Source organism: Hemiscyllium ocellatum, chromosome 1 (assembly GCF_020745735.1).
Source record: "Hemiscyllium ocellatum isolate sHemOce1 chromosome 1, sHemOce1.pat.X.cur, whole genome shotgun sequence".
In the NCBI taxonomy this organism is placed as follows: domain Eukaryota; kingdom Metazoa; phylum Chordata; class Chondrichthyes; order Orectolobiformes; family Hemiscylliidae; genus Hemiscyllium; species Hemiscyllium ocellatum.
Genome location: NC_083401.1, coordinates 142,183,673 through 142,208,367, shown reverse-complemented (window position 1 = coordinate 142,208,367; position 24,695 = coordinate 142,183,673). Strand labels below are relative to the sequence as shown.

The 24,695-nt window shown below is 40.3% G+C and overlaps 1 protein-coding gene across 1 annotated transcript in view; it reads left to right on the top strand.

The window, feature by feature from the left end:
- ank2b (ankyrin 2b, neuronal) overlaps window positions 1-24,695 on the top strand; it is a 399,789-nt gene that overhangs the window by 344,045 nt on the left and 31,049 nt on the right. Inside the window, exons 39-41 of the mRNA XM_060826565.1 lie at window positions 12,524-12,604; window positions 17,800-17,931; window positions 22,451-22,597. Coding sequence (XP_060682548.1) covers window positions 12,524-12,604; window positions 17,800-17,931; window positions 22,451-22,597 — 360 coding nt within the window. The remainder of the gene's footprint in view (window positions 1-12,523; window positions 12,605-17,799; window positions 17,932-22,450; window positions 22,598-24,695) is intronic.

Sequence of the window (24,695 nt, the reverse complement as noted above, 5' to 3'; positions counted from 1 at the left end):
AATTGGTGCTGGAAGAGATGAAGATTTATCAGAGGAAGATTGGATTATTATTAGTGATGAAGAAATTGAAGAGGTGAAACGAGAGATACCAGCAGAGATCTGTGAACCTATATTTGTAGAACACAGAATTGACAGAGGAACCATAGAGACAATTGAGAAAGATATGAGTGGCATGCTGAAGTATTTGGACAATGATTTAGATACATACTTAACTCATGAAGTAGTGATACCTCCAGCAGTCTGCCAAAAAGATATGGTTCAAGAAAAAATTGATGCAACGATTGTTACCAAAGATAGTAAAAAGGGAACATATCATGTGATTTCAGAATCTGTATCATCAGAGGAGAGGAAAGAACATGAATTATCTCACAAAATCAAAGACGAAACTAAATTAATTCCTGGAAAAACAAAACCTGTGTTTGAAAGATTTAAGGAAGAAAACGCTACAATATATTTGAAAGATCCCGCATTTCAAGGTTTAGCTACAGACAGTAGGACAGACCTTAGAAAAATGCAGGAGAATATTATCACTGAATCTGATTTCACGAAAGCAGTGAAAGAAGACTCAACATTAGTGCCCCCACCAGTTGAAGATGATATTTCACCCTTGGTGGAAGAAACTCCAATTGGTTCAATAAAGGAGAAGGTAAAAGCTCTCCAGAAGCGTGTGGAAGCAGAGGAAGGACAACGCAGACAAACTAAAGCTCCAGTAAAGGATGAGATTCCCACAGCATCAACAAAACGAATAATGAACAAAGAGGCCCCTGTTTCTTCCACTGTTACAGAACGACTTGAAGAAACAATGTCAGTGCGTGAACTGATGAAAGCATTCCAGTCAGGACAAGATCCATCCAAGAAAATGTCTCGGCTCTTCCAACACACATCTGATACTTCGCAAACATTGAAAGAAGTAAAGAAACCTGAACAATCTCATCCTGAATGTGAAAATAAAAAAAGTCAACCTGACTCACTCTCCCATACAGTTGGTAAAAATGCTAAGGCAGATGAGTTTGAATCTCCATCGAAAGAATCTCAGTCACAAATACTCTCACAAGATATCTCACCGAGAGAGTACAATGGCAAAATTGCAACTGGCTCAATTTCATATGACTCTGGGGAAGTAAAAAAGGAAGTTATAGCAAAGAAACGGACACCAGCCAGCAAAGGTAAACAGGCAATCACAATATCTATTGGAAAAAATGATCTGAGTTTTGCAACATCAGAGAAATATGAATCTGTTTTTACTGAGGATACTGAAAAACAATCTGAGATACATAGTAGCAGAATAGCTGTCAATGCGGATTTACAGATCAGTCCAGACAGAAAAACATCCACTGATTTCACAGATGTCATCAAAGAGGAGTTAGAAGATAATGACAAATATCAGCAATTTAGGAAGATTTCAGACACTCCAGAAGCAGAACTCTATCTTGAACAAGTAGTGACCAGTCCACTTCACCATGATCTGAATATTAGTTTTCCACAAGAATATGTGAAGGATGGTTTTCCACCAGATGTGTCATTACAAAATGGTACCCTTGATGATAGCTCAGAAAGTCTAAAACATGAAGGCATTGCTGACTCTCCCAGCTTTAGTTTAGGTGATGGCACACCTCAGATTAGTTCTGAGGAGAGTTACAAACATGAAGGTCTTGCAGAGACTCCTGAAACAAGCCCTGAAAGTCTGTCCCTTTCACCAAAGAAAGCGGAAGATGAAACAGTAGAAAAGCATGATACTGGAGATTTTGTCAAAACAAAGAGTAAGGACCAAAATATACAGAAAGATGCACCTTCCACACAGATCATTGATTATACTGTTACCACAGAAAAGGAAGGTGATTCTGTTATAAAATCATCTGCCATGATTGGGGAGCTTGTGGATGACACTTCCTCGCAAGAGAAAATGCATTCATGTGAAAAAATTGTCCCAACTGAAGTAGTTTCTGACATAAAAACAACGAAAGATTTTATTGATGGAACTGATGCTGAGCTGACTACAGACTCTGGCTGCATAGAATATGATGAGTTTCAATCAACAGAGGTGACCCAAGCCACTTCCCTTTTAGATGAAGTAGATGAGGAGACCACTAGTGAATCTGTCTCTGCTCTTAAAGCTGCAGATGATACCAGTGAAAAAGATGGTTTTATACAAGAAGAAATAACATCTCTTCCCAATCTAGATATACATGGTGTTTCATTGGGAAGTCAATTTGAAGACAAAGATGCCAACCTTTTTAGTTCCATACCAGTAGGGAAAACGGACGCTGCTTTGGAAGAAAAGAACCAAATGATAGATTCACCTGTTAGCCCCTCAATTTCACCAGGGTACACAGCAAGAAGTCAAGGATTAGAATTATGCCTTACAGGAGTATCATTAGATAGTCTTAGCCCAATGACAGATGAACACATTGTCAGTCACAAAGATTCTCTAGAAGCAAGTCCCACACAGGATGATATTGACACAACTTCTCACAAATCTCCAGATTCACTTGAACCAAGCCCAATTAAAGAATCACCATGCCCAGATTCCCTTGAAAATAGCCCTGTGGAACAGAAGTTAAATACAGCACTTTCTATTGCACAACAAAATGAGAAGTCAGCTTCCACTACAGTAACTGAGAAAAAAACTGAGAGAGTAGATATTTCTTTGGATACTACATCTGTAAGGAGTAGACTTTTCAGAGATATGCGGGGAGAAGGCCCTATTAACAGAGAGACAAGGAAACTTTTGTCACCTGAAGGAAGTGCAGAGGAAGATAGTTTGGATCAAGTATCACAGATGGAAAGTTCAGGAAAGAGCCCTCTTTCACCAGAAACCCCAAGCTCTGAGGAGATCAGCTACGAAATCACACCCAAAACGCCCGATACACACATTCTGTCAGTGGCTGAGAAACCCATTGCAATCCCTGAAATCCAAGAGGAAATTGATGATGATTCCCCAGAAAGTGAGTCAAAGAAAAGGTTTACACCTGAAGAAGAAATGTTTAAAATGGCAGCCAAAATTAAAACATTTGATGAACTAGAAGAGGATGCTAGACTAAAGCGTGAAGGTAAAAAGGAGCAAAAAGAATCTGAAATATCTCCAACTCCTTCTATAACCAATGTAGATGAAGCAGAGGTAATAGTTATATCTCATGCTGAACATAGAAAGAGCTCCTCATCTTCAGAGAGTGAGCCAGAACTAACTCAGCTAAGCAAAGAGGCTGATGGTGGATTAAGTTTGGAGCCAGTTATTCGAGTTGAACCTCCATCTCCACTTCCCCTTGCAGTTGATGGTTCTAGCCCTGAAGATGCAGAATTTCATCCCATTGTAGGCAAAAAATATACTTTTAAGATAATTGATGATGAAAAGGAAGCAAGTGCCCAAGTAGCAGAAGATGCTAATGACGTAGACTTAAGAATAGAAAACAGAAGTTTGGACACAGATTGCAATATTCTAGCTGATTCACAGTCTTGTGAAGCAGTGCCTAAAGTTATCGTAACTGGTGGAGGTAATGAAATTGATCATTTTTCTGAAGTCTGTTCTTTTGCAGCTACTGGTGAGTCTATTGAAGAAATTAAATCTTCAGAAGCATCATGCTTTATACCTGAAATGCAAGAGGATGATTTCTTAACTGAGGAAGATGTCCAACGTCTTGAGCAAGCTGCAGAAAAGAGAGATGAGCTGTGGGTGGGTGGTGTATCTGAAGATTCTCAATTAAAAGCACTTGGCACAAAGCAACTAGACCAAGAGGCAGCTGTGAAAGTAAACACATCAATTGACTGTGCAGAATATAAAGGAGTCTTTATAGATGAAACCACATTGCAAGACATAATCGTAAGACAAGAAGCTGAAGAGCAACTAAGCAAAATAATAATAACAAAAACAGATGCTGACCTTGATGAATGGAATACAATCAGAGAAGATGATGAAGCATTTGCTGCCCGTCTTAAAGAGGAAGAACAGAAAATATTTGGCCTAATGGTTGACAAACAGTCTCGGGGTGCAACCCCAGATACAACACCAGTAAGAACTCCCACTGAGGATGGTACGCCAATCAATGAAAAAAATCCATTCTTGTTTCAAGAAGGAAAATTGTTTGAGATGACCAGAAGTGGAGCTATTGATATGAGCAAAAGGACCTATGGAGATGAAAGTTTCCATTTTTTCCAAATTGGAGAAAATCAAGCTGTTGAAACTTTAACAGAAGAATCAAAAATGGAGAAAACTGAAGATGAGATGAAGTCTCCTAAACTTGAATACATGCCTGAAAGACTTGCTACTCAGTCTCATACTGAGTTTCAGTATAATTCATTACCAGATTCAGTGTCCAATACCGAATCTGACATTCGATCCCCTACCGAGTTATATTGCACAGATGAACAAATAGCTACAAAAAATGAGCAAAAGTCACGAATTCCAATCAAAATGGGTATTTCTGCAGCAACCAAACCTTCAAAAAGGGACTCTTCAATTCCTGAAGTCGCTGAAGTAAAGCCTTTCAATTTTGATGATGAAGTGAATGCTGTTACCTCTCCTGATTCAGCAATGACTCACGTCCAGTTAGATTTTTCCACAGTAACTCGGACGGTTTGTTCACAGCAGGCTGGAAAAAGTGATGATGATTCATCAGATTCATCACCTGAAGAGCAACGTTCAGTCATTGAGATTCCTACTGCAATCGTTCAACAAACTTATCAGGCAGAGGCAAAATCAAAACTGCCTGTCAGGCATACTGCTGTTGTAACTGCAATACCTCGAACACCAACTACACCTGAGGACAAGGCTCCTTCACCAGCTCGTTCATCTCCATCAAGTGTTCAAGAAGGATCTACAGATGATACAGTAAAATCAAAATCTAGAATTCCTGTTAAGGCTGTCGCACACCGGTTAGACCACAGCTGTTCACCCATGTTGCCAGATACAAAAAAGACTTCAGAGACCATCAAAGTTCACGAGGTGAAATCTAGATTGCCAGTAAGACAAGAACCACGAAGCAAGTCAGAGTCCGATGCAATTAATTCTGCAGAGAAGAAATTTAAACTCTTCAGTAAAGGGAAAAGTTGTGACACTGAACCTGATGCGAAAGAGCCAATTGACCATTTTAGTGCTGGATCAGAAACGGGCGAAAGTACTAAACCAAAAGTATTCCAATCAAGACTTCCAGTAAAAACCAAAGCTAGTCAAAGTTCACAACTTGCAACTGGTTCTTCTAAAGGCAACAAGGATAAGTTCTTTGAACTTTATAAACATTCAATTGAATTTTTTGAAGAGATAAGTGATGAGGCTTCAAAGTTGGTTGATCGTTTGACGGAGGAAGAACGAGATCGTGAGGTGTTATCAGATGATGATAGCAGTGCTGTAGATAGTTCTATTATTGAAACTGAGCAGCCCAGTGAAATGCATCAAACTCTTCCTGAAGACCTGTTTGATGTGAGACCTATCTGGGATGAATCTGTTGAAACTCAGATTGAAAGAATTCCTGAAGAAAATGGCCACGACCACTTTGAAGGTACCAGCCATCTACTGGGTTCTTTGTGCTATAGAGCACCAAAATTTGTAGTTAGCTTTGCAGTTCATTCAGTTAAAGCTTGTGATTGTTCATGTGGTCCTGTGAGTCTGTGTTGTGGCTTCGTGATTCTCATCTTTTGTGATGTGCTACTAGACTGATCTCAAGATTGGCAAGGAGGGAAGGGAAAGAAGGGGTATCCAATTTAGGTCAGACACAAACAGTGGAATTTATTAATAGGAACTAGCATTAGTAACGAGGCAATCTTTGATCATTTTGAATTTGATTTCCCATTTGATGCAAGAAGTATTATGGAACTGAATAGATGGGCTCAAGCCGTCATGACTATTATCAGGAGGTCAGATTTTAACTCTGTGTATGTGGAGAGTTTTAAGAAAGTTAAAATCAGGCCCAGAATGTCAAATGTAAAATGTGATTCAGACTTGAATTTCACAATTGGTTCATAAAATAAATAAACACATATTTTTGTCATGAATATATATGATCAGAATTTTGCAAAGTATATTTTAAAGTATTCAACGACAGTATAATGCAATAAGTTCCATTTATATAGCCAGCTTCATAAGCTTCTTTATTTAAACTGGGAAAATTGAAATTCAAAAAGAGACCACTGCAAATCGTTGGTAATTGAGAGACAATAACATTAATTATATTGACTTAACAGTTTGGAGTGAGCTATTTCTTTATCTACTTTCTCTAAAGAAAGGTTTAAGGCTATTGAATGCTGAGGATTATAACAATATCAACACACTTCATCTCAGACTAAGGTGGTTATTATTCCTCATCAATATAATAATTGATGGAAAAAGTTCTTGTGGTGCAGTGGTAGCATCCCTACCTCTGAGCTTGGAGACTTTGTTCAAGTCCCACCTGCTCTAGAGGTGTATAATAACAGCTCCGAACAGATTGTTTAGTAATTACCTAAAGTTGTTTGGGGAAATGCTACTGGTGTTTGGGTGAAGGTAAACCACCTCAACCAAGTAAACCTTAGTTAACATATGCTTGATACTGGTATAGATTCATCTTCCCATGGCTTAAATAAAATAACAGAAGTAATATTCCCTCCAGAAGTTCAATTTACAAAAAACACACTTCAAAATATTCACAAATAACATGCTTTTTATTCAACTGCCAGAAGCTCTCCCATTACATTACTAAGGAAGTTGAAGGAGGTGGTATTTTCTAACAGTAAGTTGTAAGTAAAGTGCGATAGGAATGATTAGAGGAAGAAAATGAGATTTTCAAGTGACATTTGTTACATAAAAGATTTGGTATTCGACGAGCAACTTAGTGGTTCAGCGCCCAAATTCTACCTTGACAAATTATGGAATTGAACTCCATAAACCTAGTTTGAATCGGAGTGATTCAATAACACCCACCTGCCATCTCTTCTCAGTCTGATTTACACATTACTCCGGGCTCACTCGGTGTGGTGAGTCAATAACATTCAAGAGAAATTAGAGAGATTTAGTGTTTTGCCTGTGTTGCCCTGCCCACATTCCATGAATAACTAAATAAAACAGATGTTTAATCAACTTATTTTATTTTGCCTGCAGAATGCTTCAAGAAAATATTTTCCATGATATTTGCAATATATGTGGATATTTTTGTCAAGCAACTGAAACTGTGATACCCAAATATATATTGAATATAAAAATGATACCTTTGCTGACTATGGTGGAACAATGTTTAATGTTTAAATAGTAAAGGAGCGCACTTATTTTCCAATTTGAGTTGGGTCCTGAGTCTTTAAGCTAAAACTCAGCAGCACATGTGACAATGAGCACCTAACTATCAATCTGATACTGCGATTCATCACTATAATCCACATATAAGAGTTTAAATTAGCAGAAAGATTCTTGCAATCTTATGCTGAAGGTCCCATAGAAGAGTGATGAAACCACAAATTAATAACATGAATGATTTTTAGAGTGGTAACAGCATTTCTGTGGTTTTTCCACCCAAGTGACATCGGATAAGTGGGAATTACTTTGCAGATGTTCAGCCCTTGCATATTTCGAGGTGGGTTGAGTAAAGCACTACATTCTTATTAGATTAGAATCAATCTAAACATCAGGTCATAGACAGAGAACACAGGGGGCTAACACCTTCAACATATTGTCTAGCTTATCACCATTATTAGCAGCTAACCCAAGAATGCAACTTTAAAAAGAAGGGTTTTGTAATTTATACATGAAAGAAGTGAAACTATCACTGTATTCTAACAGATGAAAGGCTTAACAGACAATCACTTTTTCAATGTATAATTTCAGTTACATCACACTGCAAATTTTTGCTATAAATTCTGTGTTACGATCGAGCCCTCCACAATCACTTGATGAAGGAGCGGTGCTCCGAAAGCTTGTGTGCTTCCAATTAAACTTGTTGGACTATAACCTGGTGTTGTGTGATTTTTAACTTTGTACACCTCAGTCCAACACCGGTATCTGTAAATCATTTATGAACTGTTGATGCTGTCTGTCAATGTTTGATAGACACAGTGTTGTGAAAATGATAGTTGTTTGCAATGATCCCCAAACTCTTATAATGATTACGTCAACAGGAACAATGAAATACCTGGCCAGTGTTGTTTATTTTGACTCCATACTATTCATTTCAGTTAATAGTTCCTTTATAGTGTTGTCAGCTTTGTCAGTCGAAATCATAATCTCAGTCATCAGCGAAGTGGTGGAATGAGTTGTCACCAGGACTATCACCAGAAAATAACCGTCTCATTTATGCTCAGTTTCTATTCTGCCAACACTATTCAGCTTGTTATAGCCTTAGTGCAAATCTGAACAAAAGCAGTGAGGAGTGAGTGGCATTTTAATTAACTGTGGCATCAAGGTGCCAGTTATTGCCTATCTCCACAAGAAAAGGTCAAGCATTGACCCTTCAATAGTTTACCACTGTTGAATCCCACACTGTCAAAATTTTGTAGTTATAGTTGGCCAGCAACTGAGCTCAACTAGCCATATACATACTGCAGGTGGCCATATAAATAGAATATCATTTCAGAGATGAGGAATTCTGTTGCAGATAATGCACCTCCTGTCTCACCATAATCTGGAAGGCAGAAGTCAGATGTGATGAAGAATTCTGTATTTGCATGGATGAGTGGAACTTCAACATTTAAGGGGCTTGATACTATCCAAGACGAAGCAACCAATTTCAACATTTACTGCTTTCACCATTGATCAAAAATGGTTACAGTGTGTTTATCTACAGGATGAGCTAAGTAACTCACCAAGACTCCAATGATAGCACCTTCCAATCCATGACATCCATCAACTAGAAGTATAAGGCAGTAAATGCATGGGAACACCATAGTTAGTTCAGTACGTTTCTGGTCATAGTAAATCAAAAATGTTGATAGTGATGGATTTAGTGATGGTAAGGTAGGGGACAATTATGAGGTTGTCTCTTGGTCAGAAAGGTCATTACCTGACACTTCTGTGCTTAGAATATTATATGCCATTTATCAATCCAAGCCTGAATATCGTCAAGATCTTGCTGCATTTGGATAGGGGTTTGTTTCATTATCTGAGGAATTGCAAAGTAACTGAATATTATGCAGTCATTGTCAAGCATTGTGATGAAAGGAAGTTCATTGATAAAGTAGCCTGAAGGTGGTTAGGCCTAGAAGTGTACCATTAGGAACCCTAATGTGATGCCTTGTGGCTGATCTGGTTGATATTCATTAAACAAATTACTTTATGCTGGAGTTCCCGATGCACATTCAGCCAAATGCTGCTTTTATGTTAATAGCAGGTAGACTTACCTTTTGATCTCAGCACTTTTGTTCATGTTTTTGGACCAAGGCTGTAATGAGGTTAGGAGTTGAATCAGCCTGGCAGAGCCCAAACTCAGCATCAATGAGCAGGTTATTGAGCACTGTCAATAACATCTTCCTTCAATTTTCTGATTGATAGTAGAGGGATAGAGCAAGTTGTGCTTTTGTGGGCAGGAGGTATCTGAGCAATTTTCTACATTACCACGGAGATCCCAGTGTTGTAGCTGCACTGGAGCAGCTTGGCTAAGAGAATGTGCTTCAGAATTTGCCAATCATCTGTACTATTGCCAGAATGTTGTCAGGGCCTTTGGCCTTTGTAGTGGTCAATGTTTTCAGCAGTTTCTTAGATCTAATGAATGTGGAAATAAATCACCATTCCTTCACCGATGTGGTGTCAACATCCTGGAACTCAATTCCTAATAGTATTGTGAGTGACCCTGTGCCCCAAGGACTGCAAAATTCAAAAAATCAGCTCACCACCATGCTAACCAAGACAGTTAGGGATGGGCAATAAATGCTGACCTGGTCAGCAATACCCCACAGTTGATGAATGAATTTTTAAAAAATGCATTTCTTTATACATTAGTGAACTCTACATTTTAAAACTGCAGAGGCAGAGTTCATTTCTCCAAAGGAATACTTTACCTCTTCAAAAGGCTCCACTGGCTCTAAGAGAAATGCACTGAGAACAGGTCTGCTCTCACTTGGTCTAATCTCAGTCTGAGTTCACACTGCAGTGACTCCAACATCCAATTTCATCAGAGACAGTTGGTCACTTAAATTCTTTGATTCTTTGATTTAAATAGCTCAATGTGTGTAGGGACTGCACAGGCATGAACTGCAGAGCAACCCAATACTGCCCATATAAAATTCAGAAATGCTAGGTCTTGGAGTGGGACTTGAGATTGTCAACTTCTTGACTTTTTGCAATCAGTTATGACAAAATCTGGGCCTGTTACATCTATGGTTTGAATGCTTGCACATTTGCAAGCTCAAGCAATATAATTTTCTGATTGAATAGATAGAATATAACGTATGGATCTTCCAACTGAAGTTTACAGCAATGTTGAGATGTTCATCATTGTTGCATTAATGGGATCCTGATGATACTAACATGCAAACTTCAAACTTCCAATGGGCAAAATTATGTTGCCCGGAATCCTGTGCAAATACCTCTAAAATTGATCTTGTCATTGGAGACTTGGGCTCGACATCCTGAACTTACCCAGAAATTTAATCTGGGATACCTACACCTATCAATCACAGGTATAGGATGTGAATTGGGAGTGTTTAATAACAGAAGTTATATTAGAAAGGATTTAAAATTTACTCATAAGTCAAAATTGTGAGCAGTGTCTGATCCCTCCTTACCCGCATGTCGAAACTCATCACAGTCCACCTTACAAATTCCCCACCTCACCCATCATCCGCCTATTCACCACCCCACTGAAGTTCAAGAGTATAAATATATCAACATATTTAGAAAACAGAACGAAGTCCAATACCTGTCAACAATTTGATAAAGTCGTAATACCAATTATTTTGCCACCAATTCATTTTAAGTATATTTTATTTTAAAGGCTTCTTTCACAATTGTTTACATTAATTAAAGATTATGCAGCTTCACAGACAAGTTTTTAAAAGCTTTTTAAAGATTAAAAGATGTTTAACAAAGATGATAAGAAAATAATATTTCTAATCATAATTAGTGAAATTGATAAATAATTCTTGAAGAAATAGTTTTACCTGAATATATTGCACACCAAATGTTTGGTGAACTTGCACTGCCTTTGTAATACAATGATGCAAGCCCCACAAAAGATTACTTGCATGCTTTGCTCTATGTTTAAGTTGTGGGTTACAATTTAAACTCAAATCCCAAAATCTACTTGAAAGTTTTCCCAATAGACAACACAAGGCAGTCTGGTGCAGTGACTCAGGAAACTTAAAATATAAAAAAATATGTATTAAAGCAGGGCAGAGACTTTACAGATGAACTACAACTATTGCTTTGTGGTCCAGCTGAGGGCAAGGATTGACATTTACTCTTTAATCTCTGTCTAATATTTGGCAGGTCTCCTGCTTCCATTCAGACAGAGGATAACTTTACTTTCAAACTTGATCTGTGCCTTGGTCACAGAAAGTTGTTCAATGCCTCAACATAATCAATTACATGATTGCATTCTGGTCTAGATTAAGTGAGGTTTATTGCTAATTGGTTTAAGAGATGCCTGAACAATCTCTAATTAGCTCTTAAACATTAAGCAAAATGGACATTGACTGATGTCATCTCCCATTATCATCTGACTGATTCTTTAAGTTGGTAATTATCCATAGATGCATTTCTTCACTGTGGTCTGTTTACCTACTCTTTATGACCTTCTGATGATTTGAAATTTTTTTTACTCTTTTTGCCTGAGGGCAAGAGTGTTTGTGCAGTCAAGACCCAAGGATTGACATTCTTGGGCAAAGGTCTCAATTCTAGCCCGATGATGAAGGTTTTGTCATATTAAATATTTATAACTGACCAATCATTCTTTCTTAGAAGCCAATTATTCAATGACTTTTTTTTAATCTCTTGTTGTTTTAAGTGCCTGAAAATACAGAAGAATTGGTAGAAAAAGCTTGCTTAAAACTCAAAATTATGTATACTAACATAGAAGATCACAAAGTACTAATCTAAACAAATTGTTATACAGCATTAGAAAAAAAGAGTGAATAGTGAAATATTCTTCAATATATGGTCTTGAGCGATGGAAGTCTAAAGGATTATAAAATTACAAACTTAACAAAATTGACTTGTCAGATTATATTTAGTCAAAAGGTTAAGTTTACTTGTGTATAATTACTTCACTTCTAAAACATTTGTTTAATAGACCAAGAAGACTGCTGTGATAATTTCTTGATAAGAGCTAATGAACTTGAAGAATACTAACTCAGCTTTATTCAGCCTTGGAAGTCTGGATGTTCTAACCATCATAAAATGGAAATTGAGAATTTAATCCAAATTCTTTTAGTTGCGAGTATGTTTCGTATCCCTTCACTCCAAACTGGTTTGTCAGCGCTGTTTAACTTTGCAACCATACTTAAAGGGAAAAACTTGATTTAGTAGTACACTTTGTTAACAATATTTATCAATTGTCTGCTTTGCCACAGAGTACCCGTTTTATCCTAACTGTTTTACACAAGTTGTTACTGTTCTTTCTTTTCTTAATTTAAGCTGTAGATGCTCAGGAGGACTCTGAAAGAGCTGAGCAAAGGCTGTACCTTATTGCTGACCATCTTGGATTCAGTTGGACAGGTAAAACTCATAAAGCAGTACCTTTTTATATTAATTTCAGAACAATGCCTCTATTGAAGATTGAACAGGCAGTTGAAATGAGATCTTTTCCCTTTCTTCTTCTTTTAGTTTCCATATTTCACACACCCTTATGCGCTGACAATAGGACTTGGTCTGTTTGTTCCTTCTGTAAATGCTCACAGGGAGATGCAAAAGAATGCATTAGGCTAATTGATCAAACCCGATACGGAATTACCTCGATTCCTCTCTCTACTGTCACATATTGGCACAGCTGAGACTGAAAGTTCACTGTTTTGGGAATGGTGTTTATAAGTCTATGCAGAATCACTCAGCACCCTGTTCAGTGGAGGAACAAGACTCTTCATAACCAAAATCCTAAAACAAAACATTAACATATATGAATTTTCTTCTGTGGTTGTAAATTATTGTACATGTGGTAGCTGTGTAATACACAATAGCTATTACTTTCAAAACTGGTGCTGCATGTCTTGGTGGTTTGCAACGTATTAAATACAAGATTGGTGTGGCGAAGGTGAAATGGATCTACATTTTAAATGACAAATATATGGTTTGTACCCAGCATTTGAATCCTGAGATTAAAGGTGCCATTCTCCATCATTCCAATCATTTTTTTCTGTACCTCATTCCACATAATGCTGTTACAAAGAATTCTGCTTAATAGTCCTTTTTCTCTGTACAGTGATAGTGGTTTAATTTTGTAACGTGTTTGTTTAAATAAGAAAAACTGATGTGATCTTAGGGAAGTGAGAGAATCCCTTGGGAAAACATATTGAGCCTATCAGAGTGGGATATAGACTTTATGAGAGTGATTTTTACAGTCCTATCAATGGGTCCGAAGACAGTGAGGCCATAAAAGCCAAGGTGCTCAAAGTGCCATCTCAAACTGTCCACAGTTTACCTATCCCAACCTTGCTCCCATCAGAATTTTACCAGCAGTGATGGTAGTGTTCCAATTCAGGCCCCACTTCATTGTACCATCACCACTGGGATTTAACTGGAAGCTACCAGTGGCGTTGAGAAAGAGGATTCACCCTTATGTCTTTAGGCCAACTGGCATGCCCGTGCAAGGCATTACCTCTCCCTAATACTCCCCTCTCCCTTGAGGCCTGTCAAAACCTGCCCCCTCAACCATGTTATCAGAGCCTGACTATTATTGTTTTCAGTGCAGATTCCAGCACCTGCAGTAATTGGCTCGTATCTGGCGTGAGGAGAAAGTGGGGATTGCAGATGCTGGAGTTACCAGAGTTGAAAAATGTGGTGCTGGAAAAACACAGCAGGCCAGGCAGCATCCGAGGAGCAGGCGAATCGACGTTTCGGGCATAAGCCCTTCTTCAGGAATCCTACCTGGCATGACCCAAGTTAACATGATGTAACATAGCTTGCCTCCCTCAAAGTCTGAGGGCTGCACTGGCAGTGGCCGCTACTCCAAGTGGTGCTGCTGGTACCGGAGAGCTGCAAGTCTCTGTTTGCCCACCTGTTCCTTGAAGCAGGTCTTCTTGCCCAAGTTAGTTTGGGTAAATACAGGATGATGTTCCCAATGACAAGGGAGCACAGAACCAAAGGTTACAGCCTAAGGATGAGGAATAGACCTTTTAGCACATGGATGAGGAAACTTTTCTTCACCCGGAGAGGTGAACCTTGAAGTTCTTTGCTGCAAAAAACTATTGAAGCCAAAACATGGAATATTTTCAAGATAGATGTAGATACAGTTTTTAGGACTAAAAGGAACAAGGGATACGAGGAGAAATGGGGAATAGAGTACTGAGCTGGATGGTCGATCATGGCCATGTTGAATGGAGTTGGCCCAAAGGGCTGAATAACCTACTTCTGCTCCTATGTTCCATGTTGCTACATTTTGATGTCCTTGAAGGACAGAAGTATCATGTCAAATCTATTAATGGCCAGTTGGTTATTAAGTTCTGGATCAGTGATGCTGGAAGAGCACAGCAGTTCGGGCAGCATCCAACGAGCAGCGAAATCGACGTTTCGGGCAAAAGCCCTTCATCAGGAATAAAGGCAGTGAGCCAGAAGCATGGAGAGATAAGCTAGGGGAGGGTGGGGGTGGGGAGAGAGAAATGACCTGGGAATTGCAGTGGGAGAGGGACTCCCTGAGATTCTTGTACAGAGAGGAGGAAAACTTCTTCAAGGCAGGCATCCTTGCAAGAGGATTTGCAGTAGGGTTAAAATCAACGAGGTAATAACAATGATTGCAGATGCTGGAAACCAGATTCTGGATCAATAGTGCTGGAAGAGCACAGCAGTTCAGGCAGCATCCAACGAGCAGCAAATTTGACGTTTCGGGCAAAAGCCCTTCATCAGGAATAAAGGCAGGAGCCGGAAGCATGGAGAGATAAGCTAGGGGAGGGTGGGGATGGGGAGAGAGTAATGACCTGGGAGTTGCAGTGCTGCTCGATTTCGCTGCTCGTTGGATGCTGCCTTAACTGCTGTGCACTTTCAGCACCACTGATCCAGAATCTGGTTTCCAGCATCTGCAGTCATTGTTTTTACCTGGTTGGTTATTAAGTGGCTATGCAGCAACTGTTCTGCTTGGTGGCCTCAATCCCACCCAGATCTTTACCCAAAAGCAGCACCCCATAAAATATAGGTAAAAACCTCTATTCCTGATGAAGGGCTTTTGCCCAAAACGTCAATTTTCTTGCTCCTCGGAGGCTGCCGGACCTGCTGCGCTTTTCCAGTGCCACTCTAATCTAGACCCCATAAAATATAGCCTGTAGTTGCAATGAACTGAGCATTGACATTTCGTTGATCAGTGGCGTCTCTTCATCTAGTAATGGGCCATGCTGTTGCCCTCAATACCTCCCATTCAAGATGAGATTGTCTATATCAATGAATGAATGACCAGAATGAGCCGGTAATACTTGTTTCTTGACTGTAATTGGCAGATTTAATGAGGACTTTTGTTTTTGGATGCTGCTTATTATTCTAACTTCAGCAAGGCATTTGATAAGGTTCCTCATGGTAGTCTCATTCAGAAGGTCAGGAGGAATGGGACACAGGGGAACTTAGCTGTCTGGATACAGAATTGGCTGGCCAACAGAAGACAGTGAGTGGTAGTAGAAGGAAAATATTCTGCCTGGAAGTCAGTGGTGAGTGGTGTTCCACAGGGCTCTGTCCTTGGGCCTCTATTGTTTGTAATTTTTATTAATGACTTGGATGAGGGGATTGAAGGATGGGTTCACAAGTTTGCAGACAACACAAAGGTTGGAAGTGTCGTTGACAGTATAGAGGGCTGTTGTAGGCTGAAACGGGACATTGACAGGATGCAGAGTTGGGCTGAGAGGTGGCAGATGGAGTTCAACCTGGATAAATGCGAGGTGATGCATTTCGGAAGGTCGAATTTGAAAGCTGAGTACAGGATTAAGGATAGGATTCTTGGCTGTGTGGAGGAACAGAGGGATCCTGGTGTGCAGGTACAAAAATCCCTTAAAATGGCCACCCAAGTGGACAGGGTTGTTAAGAAAGCATATGGTGTTTTGGCTTTCATTAACAGGGGTATTGAGTTTAAGAGTCGTGAGATCTTGTTGCAGCTCTATAAAATTTTGGTTAGACCGCACTTGGAATACTGCATCCAGTTCTGGTCACCCTATTACAGGAAAGATGTGGATGCTTTGGAGAGGGTTCAGAGAAGGTTTATCAGGATGCTGCCTGGACTGGAGGGCTTATCTTATGAAGAGAGGTTGACTGAGTTCGGACTTTTTTCATTGGAGAAAAGGAGGAGAGGGGACCTAATTGAGGTATACAAGATAATGAGAGGCATAGATTGGGTCGATAGCCAGAGACTATTTCCCAGGGCAGAAATGAATAACACGAGGGGTCATAGTTTTAAGCTGGTTGGAGGAAAGTATAGAGGGGATGTCAGAGGCGGGTTCTTTACACAGAGAGTTGTGAGAGCATGGAATGTGTTGCCAGCAGCAGTTGTGGAAGCAAGGTCATTGGGGACATTTAAGAGATTACTGGACATGCATATGGTCACAGAAATTTGAGTGTGTATACATGAGGATCAATGGTCAGCACAACATCGTGGGCTGAAGGGCCTGTTCTGTGCACTGTTCTATGTTCTAACTGTTATGGGCTGTTCCATCACAATCCACATAATGTCAGCTGTTTGTACAAAAGTTACTTTTTACTGACTGCTTTTCTTTTTAAAAAAAGATATTTAGATCTTGAATGTCCCGAATGCTTGTTATAAATTACTGGGTATTCAACAGAACTCCAGAAGAAATGGTCTAAGCAGTAATTAACACATTTCTTGGGAATCCTGCCAGTTACTGCCTGAACTTCTGGCAGGAAATGAAGAGAACCCCTACAGAATTTCCAGGCCATTAACATTTACTAAAATTCTAATAAACTGGCTCTAACTGTGACACATGCTTTAAAACCAACTCAATTTATTGCAGCCTGAATAATATTTCTGCTCAGAACATCAGTGATTCAACAATTTTCTTGCATCAGCTTTGCTTCCATTTGATTTTTTTGTTTAGGTTCCTTCATTAATATATTGCATGGTCTTTTTGTCCCTTGAAGCAGGAGCATTAATTTTCTTAGTTTTACACTGATAGTCACTGGATTAATTCTTCATTGCTGTCTTTTGTGGGCATTAATTTTGGAAATGAGGGGTTACATTTGTCATTCATTCATTAGCAATGAGTAGAAAATCTATTTTGAGATGCTGGAGAATGTACTGAGTCAATATCCTAGGAAGAACCAAAATATCCCTATGATGAAGTTGCAGAAATATCATTTTTGTGAAAGTATGGGATGAAATCTTCATCAAAATTGGAGCAATCTCTGATTGTATTTTTCTTTATTGATTAACATTGTAATATGTGGTTCATTCAATGTTACCAGTGGATTGACTCGGTGTTCCTGAAGAACAATAATTAATACTCCACTTCCAAGGAATATATATACAATAAATAGAGGATTTATCTGGCAATCAACTGGAAATAATATCTTGATAAACTTTATTATGTTATAACCTTGAACTATTGAGAACAATTTGAAGTTAGAGGGGAAGCAGAGAGGTTGGTAGAACTCATAGCATTTAATACAGGTAATTGCATGCCTGCATTTACAATTTCTTATGTTAATTAAAAAGAATCCCTTGCACTCTGTGGGCATATTGTTCATAAATACTTTTGCTTTTGTTTTAGAGCTGGCCAGGGACCTGGATTTCAGTGAGGAACAGATCCACCAAATCAGAATTGAAAATCCAAATTCATTGGTGGACCAGAGCCATGCACTTTTGAAGTACTGGATAGAAAGAGATGGCAAGAATGCTTCAGGTAGTATTTTCCTTGCTTAAATTGCTTACAAGTGTCACTATTAGTAAAAGATAAAGGTCAATCATAGTGTCAGGAATATAGTAGTCCACAAATAGTATTAGTTTCTAGTGGTAAATGTTAACTGTTTCCATTAACTATATTTGTCAGTAAAAGCATTGTGATCTATGGCACCTGAAAGTAGCATTTCAAAATTATGTCATACATGTGTCAAGACTTAACACAGAATTGATCACTTGTTGTCAGTTGTTCTCAGTCCAGCCTGACCTTCTCATTGTTTCCTAGTTCCATCACCAAATTGCTATTTTAGTCCTTCATTACTCCTCATCCATTGTGCATTCCTGTCATTAATTCAGGATTGGATTTCCTCAAACAAAATTTCAGCCACTTTGGCTACTTCTCATGGCATCCTCCCATGGATCCAATGTGGAAACCAACATGTGGCGTAGGAATAGTAAACTACTTTTTTTGACACCAATCTTCTCAAATTAACTGCACATTTGGAGCTAACTAGAGCAAGCAGTTTCTTATCGCATGAACCTTACCAATCACTGCCATGAGTAATCGTTGCCTCACTTTCATCTAGATTGCCTGCTCCAGTTCTGAGCAAAGGTTGAGGGTGACCTGAATTATCATGGCATCTAAGTTTTGATTAAAATTGACTTATTCTTCCTTGCAAATAGTCCCAGAGCTTGCTATATTGTCCCTAGAAACATAGCCACAGAAATTGCTTGTGTGGTGCCTTGGCCTCCTTTAGAAAGTAACACTATGACCTTCCCAGTGTGACTCTGGCACCATGTCTTTCCGTCATCTAACCATGATTTTGTTTTCATTGAATGTGGGTGTCACTGGCAAGACATGTATTTATTGTCCATTGCTCATTATCCCTGAGAAATTATTGATGAGCCACATCCCTGAAGTGCTACAGTCCATCTGGTATTGGCATACAGTACTGTAGGAAGAGAGTACCAAGACCTGCATCTAGTAATAGTGAAGGAATGGCAATATATTTCTACGTTAGGACAGCTTGGTAATTGTGGCTGATTGGTTAAGGTGATGGATTAATAACTCATTTAGGTCTCACCTTGTTGGTTCAAATCCAGCTGACTACATTTGTCTGCATTCTTGTCTTTAACTATAAGGTGTAGAAGCAGAAGAAGGCAATTCAGCCTGTCAAGTCAATTCCACCATTTAGTGAGGTCATGGTTGACCTAATAATCCTCAACTCCTCTCTTCTGCCATTTCTCCATATCTCTTGATTCCATTTACAGCTTAAAAATCTGCCTATCTCAGACTTCAATATACTTATTGACCCATCCTCAACAATGCTCTGTGGTAAAGAATCCCACAGATACACCACTCTCTGAGGAAATTCATTCTTACCTGTCTTAAACTGGTAACCTCTCAATGTGAGATTATACCTTCTAGTCCTAGACTCTCCCACAAAGGAAAACATCTATCCTGTCCCATCCCCTAAGTATCTTGTATCTTTCAATAACTTCTTACTCTGAAATTCTAATGAATGCAGGCCCAACCTACTCAATCTTGGCTCATAAGATAGTCCAACCATAGTCTGTATCAGCCTAGTGAACCTTCCCTGAACTGCCTCCAATACCAGTATATCTTTCCTGAGAAAAAGGTGCCAAAACTGTTGCATTTCAGGGTGGGATCTGACTAGAGTAGGGGTTCAGACGTCATGACGAGGACGTTGGTTAAGTCTCTTCTGGAATAGTGTGTGGTTCTGGTCGCCCTGTTATAGGAAGGATATTGGGTAAAACAATGACTGCAGATGCTGGAAACCAGATTCTGGATTAGTGGTGCTGGAAGAGCACAGCAGTTCCGAGAAGCAGTAAAATCGACGTTTCGGGCAAAAGCCTTTCATCAGGAATAAAGGCAGAGAGCCTGAAGCATAGAGAGATAAGCTAGAGGAGGGTGGGAGTGGGGAGAAAGTGGCATAGAGTACAATAGGTGAGTGGGGGAGGGGATAAAGGTGATAGGTCGGGGATGGGGGGAGGATGGAGTGGATAGGTGGAAAAGAAGATAGGCAGGACAAGTCATGGGGACAGTGCTGAGCTGGAAGTTTGGAACTAGGATGAGGTGGGGGAAGGGGAAATGAGGAAACTGTTGAAGTCCACATTGATGCCCTGGGGTTGAAGTGTTCCAAGACGGAAGATGAGGCGTTCTTCCTCTAGGCGTCTGATGGTGAGGGAGCGGTGGTGAAGGAGGCCCAGTACCTCCATGTCCTCGGCAGAGTGAGAGGGGGAGTTGAAATGTTAGGCCACAGGGTGGTGTGGTTCATTGATGTGGGTGTCCCAGAAATGTTCCCTAAAGCGCTCTGCTAGTAGGTGTCCAGTCTCCCCAATGTAGAGGAGACTGCATCAGGAGCAACGGATACAATGGTTCAGAAAAGATTTACAAGGATGTTGCCAGGGTTGGAGGATTTGACTTATAAGGAGAGGCTGAACAGGCTGGGGCTGTTTTCCCTGGAGCATCAGAGGCTGAAGGATGACCTTATAGAGGTTTACAAAATTAAGAGGGGCATGGATAGGGTAAATAGGCAAAGTATTTTCCCTGGAGTTGGGGAGTCCAAAACTAGAGGGCATAGGTTTAGTGTGAGAGGGGAAAGATATAAAAGAGACCTAAGGGGCAACTTTTTCACACAGAGGGTGGTACGTGTATAGAATGAGATGCCACAGGAAGTGGTGGAGGCTGGTACAAAGGCAACATTTGAGGCATTTGGATGGGGATATGAATAGGAAAGATTTGGAGGGATATGGGCTGGGTGCTGGCAGTAGGACTAGATTGGATTGGGATATCTGGTTGGCATGGACAGATTGGACCAAGGGGTCTGTTTCCATGCTGTACATCTCTATGACTCTATCCACAGCTTGATCCAAAGCAAGGCATTGCTTTTGTAAACTTGTATGTCATCTACAGTACTTGCATATCTTTCTCTCTTTCCAGTGTGCATTCTTTTGTTGCAATTTCACTGCATCCACTGTGTTGCCTTTCACTTGACTTAATTGCAAGCTAGCTGTTTGGGTAGCCAGTGTGTTCATTTCTCTGTTTGTGGCTTCATGATATTTGTGAGCTTGTCTTTACCAATTACTGCTTTTATACATCAGGGTTTGCTGAGCTCCTAAGTGAGCCGATCTACTATCCTTTTATCTGTGAATGTCGGGTGGATTGGCCATCCTAAATTGTCGAGTGTTAGGTGCATTAGTCAGAGAGAATTGGGTCTCGGTGGGTTACTCTTTGGAGAGTCGGTGTGGACTTGTTGAGCCAAATGGCCTGTATGCGCACTATAGGGCATCTAATCTAGTCTGTTTCTTTGGACTAGCACTTGCTGGCTATGTTCATAGTCTCATTAGTAAATTATCAACAGGCTCACCTGATTCCTGTTTCAGGCTTTCAAATTCATATTAATGGATCCAGTGGTTAAGTTTGACTGAAGGTGTATGCTGACTTTTTCCAATTTTGGCTAGGTTTTGCTGCCATCCTGTCTCATCTCCCAGCTACTTCATGGATCTAACCCTTTGCCTCCTGGCCATAAAAATATGTAACTGAAGCTTTTCACCAGTATCTTTTAGAAAATGTCACAACACTTTTGTATACTCCTCAATGGCATCATTGGCCTCCCAAATCATTCTGAGCTGGAGTTTTGAGTTTGTTGCTGAGGAGGAAGCCATTTTGTTTATGCATGCATCACTCAATTATTTTTCCCCTACTCTGGCACTAATTTGGATTGATTTTTCTCAATCTAAATCAGCATTTTATCTTTTTTATGATTCTTGGGTTTTATTCGCAGACATATGTTCCCATTATGTAAGTCTTGTAGTTCTTTATGGTTTCAAAATAATCACACTTTTAGACACAAATGCTGGAGTTTCATCACATCATACAATGTGCTGCAGACCACTTAGTGCAGTTATTAGTGATAGCACTCTGCATGTTTATGTTTACATACGTATGAATGTACAGTTCCTAAGTCATATTGGAATTATACAACAATTGAAGACCCACTGCTCTATTTTCATACACTTTTTTTGCCCTGCAATTTCATTCTCCGTTCTTCCCCATGCATTTGTATTCAGCCAAGGTTATCAGATTAATTATACAGGCTTTTTATTACAGGTATCAAATTTTGCCTACTAGATAAGTCTGCTATTTCTTCACAGGCATTGTTCAATATTTATAAAAGCTCGTTTGTCTGTTTGTCTAAACCCTGAGACATAGGCAGTATTTTGTTCAGATGTCTCATTAATGTTTCCTTTTCTTTCTTCCTAATGTTGTCCTAGTAGATTGGTTGAGAATATAAATGTGCTTCCAGAGAGTGTGGAATTTTAAACTAAAACAATTTTATGCTGGTGAGAGCCTTGACACTTATGAAGTTCGAACTTTAGACTGGAAAAAAAGAACACATTATCTTATTTTGTGCATTTTATTTCAGTTCTTTGACAGGTGTAAAAGATAATTTATTAAGTATATAATCTATCAACATTTTTGTTCCTTTTATTTAAAGATGAAAAACTAATGGAGACATTGACCAAAATTAATCGGATGGATATTATCAGTTTATTGGAAACTACACAGATTTCACCCAGCAGAGAGCATGTCTCCCGCACTTATGCAGAGATTGAACAAACAATAGCACTGGATCACAGTGAAGGTAAGTGCAATTCCTAAAATGTAAGAGAACTAACATGTAACACTCGGTAAAAATCAACTCAGGAAGATTTACAGCATCAATAGAAAACTAATGATGGATAAATAATCTATTGTACACCAAATTGTCTTATTCATTGACTTCTTTCAGTGAATAGTAGGCAGAACAGTTGACCAATCTGCAACCAATAGTTTTCTGTCAGTGCCAAAAATGCAAGCCAATCCTAATTTGAACTTAGAAAGGAACATTCGGAAGTGGAAATAGATTTTCATTCAGTACAACTGCACAACTAGGTCAGAGACCCTGCCATACATGCTAAGTTACACTCGCCAATGATGACGGGATAAAGACCGACCAATTTGTTTAAATATTGACATTCAGCACATACAATGACTGGGCACCTCTGTTGCAGACCTTGAGAGTTGTTGAGGTGTTCTTCAGAACTGGCAAGTGGTTGCACTCATTGCCTTCTTTGGTAAGAGTGCCAAGGTAGTTTTTTGTTTGCTCTTGTGTGTCTATAGTACTGACCTTGTTTGGGGCACAACAGCCAACAAGACCCAGCAAAAAACCTAAGGGAGGGCTGTGGCTCAGTGTACCTTGTGGCCCTTTCGCAGTCCACCCCAGAGTTCCAGCAGGGTTTCACCAATAAAATTATGGATTTTCAGCCATTTGCTTTTCGAGTTTGTGTTTTAGTGAATGCAGTTATCTTTCCTTTAAAGAAACATGATGGATTGCATTTGAAGTTGGGCGAGGCTGTCTTTGCTTGTCTGGCTGTTTCTGCAGCAAATAAAATGGCTGAAGGCCCTTTAATTTGCTTGAGACAAGCACTCCACCCCTCAGCAGGAGATAAATGGGGGTGTAGTCTGCCTGACAGTGCTCCTCACCAATTAATGAGCTGAGAGCTTTCACATTTCAGTAGTGCCTTTGGGAGTACTGGCCACTGTGTGGACTGCAGCGAGGCTATGAGGAAGATGCAGACAAGGGAGGCGCGGTAGTAGTTTGGCGCACCGACCTTTACATCGCTGAGGCTAAACGCCAGCTTGCGGACACCTCCTCCTACTGCCCTCTTGACCATGACCCCACTTCCCACCACCAAACCATCATCTTCCAGACCATCCACAACCTCATCACCTCAGAGGATCTCCCATCCACCGCCTCCAACCGCATAGTCCCACAACTCCGCACCACCTGTTTCTACCTCCTGCCCAAAATCCACAAACCTGACTGCCCCGGCCGACCCATTGTCTCAGCCTGCTCCTGCCCCACAGAACTCATCTCTGCATACCTCGACACGGTCCTGTTCCCCTTAGTCGAAGAATTCCCCACCTACGTTCGGGACACCACCCACGCCCTCCATCTCCTCCATGATTTTCGCTTCCCCGGTCTCCAATGCCTTATCTTCACCGTAGACATCCAGTCCCTGTACACCTCCATCCCCCATCATGAAGGACTCAAAGCTCTCCGCTTCTTCCTTTCCCGCCGTACCAACCAGTACCCTTCCACTGACACCCTCCTTCGACTGACTGAACTGGCCCTCACCCTGAATAACTTCTCTTTCCAATCCTCCCACTTCCTCCAAACCAAAGGAGTAGCCATGGGCACCCGCATGGCCCCCCGCTATGCCTGCCTCTTCGTAGGATATGTGGAACAGTCCATCTTCCGCAGCTACACTGGTACCACCCCCACCTTTTCCTCCGCTACATCGATGACTGTATCGGCGCTGCCTTGTGCTCCCACGAGGATGTTCACCCACTTTACCAACACCTTCCACCCTGACCTCAAATTTACCTGGACCGTTTCAGACTCCTCCCTCCCCTTCCTAGACCTTTCCATTTCTATCTTGGGCAACCGAATCAACACGGACATTTACTATAAACCAACTGACTCCCACAGCTACCTAGACTACACCTCCTCCCACCCTGCCCCCTGTAAAAACGCCATCCCGCACTCCCAATTCCTTCATCTCCTCCGCCAGGAGGACCAGTTCCAATACCGTACAACCCAGATGGTCTCCTTCGAAGACTGCAATTTCCTCCCAGACGTGATCGACGATGCTCTCCTCCACTTTCCACTCCTCGTCCCTTGAGCCCCGCCCCTCCAT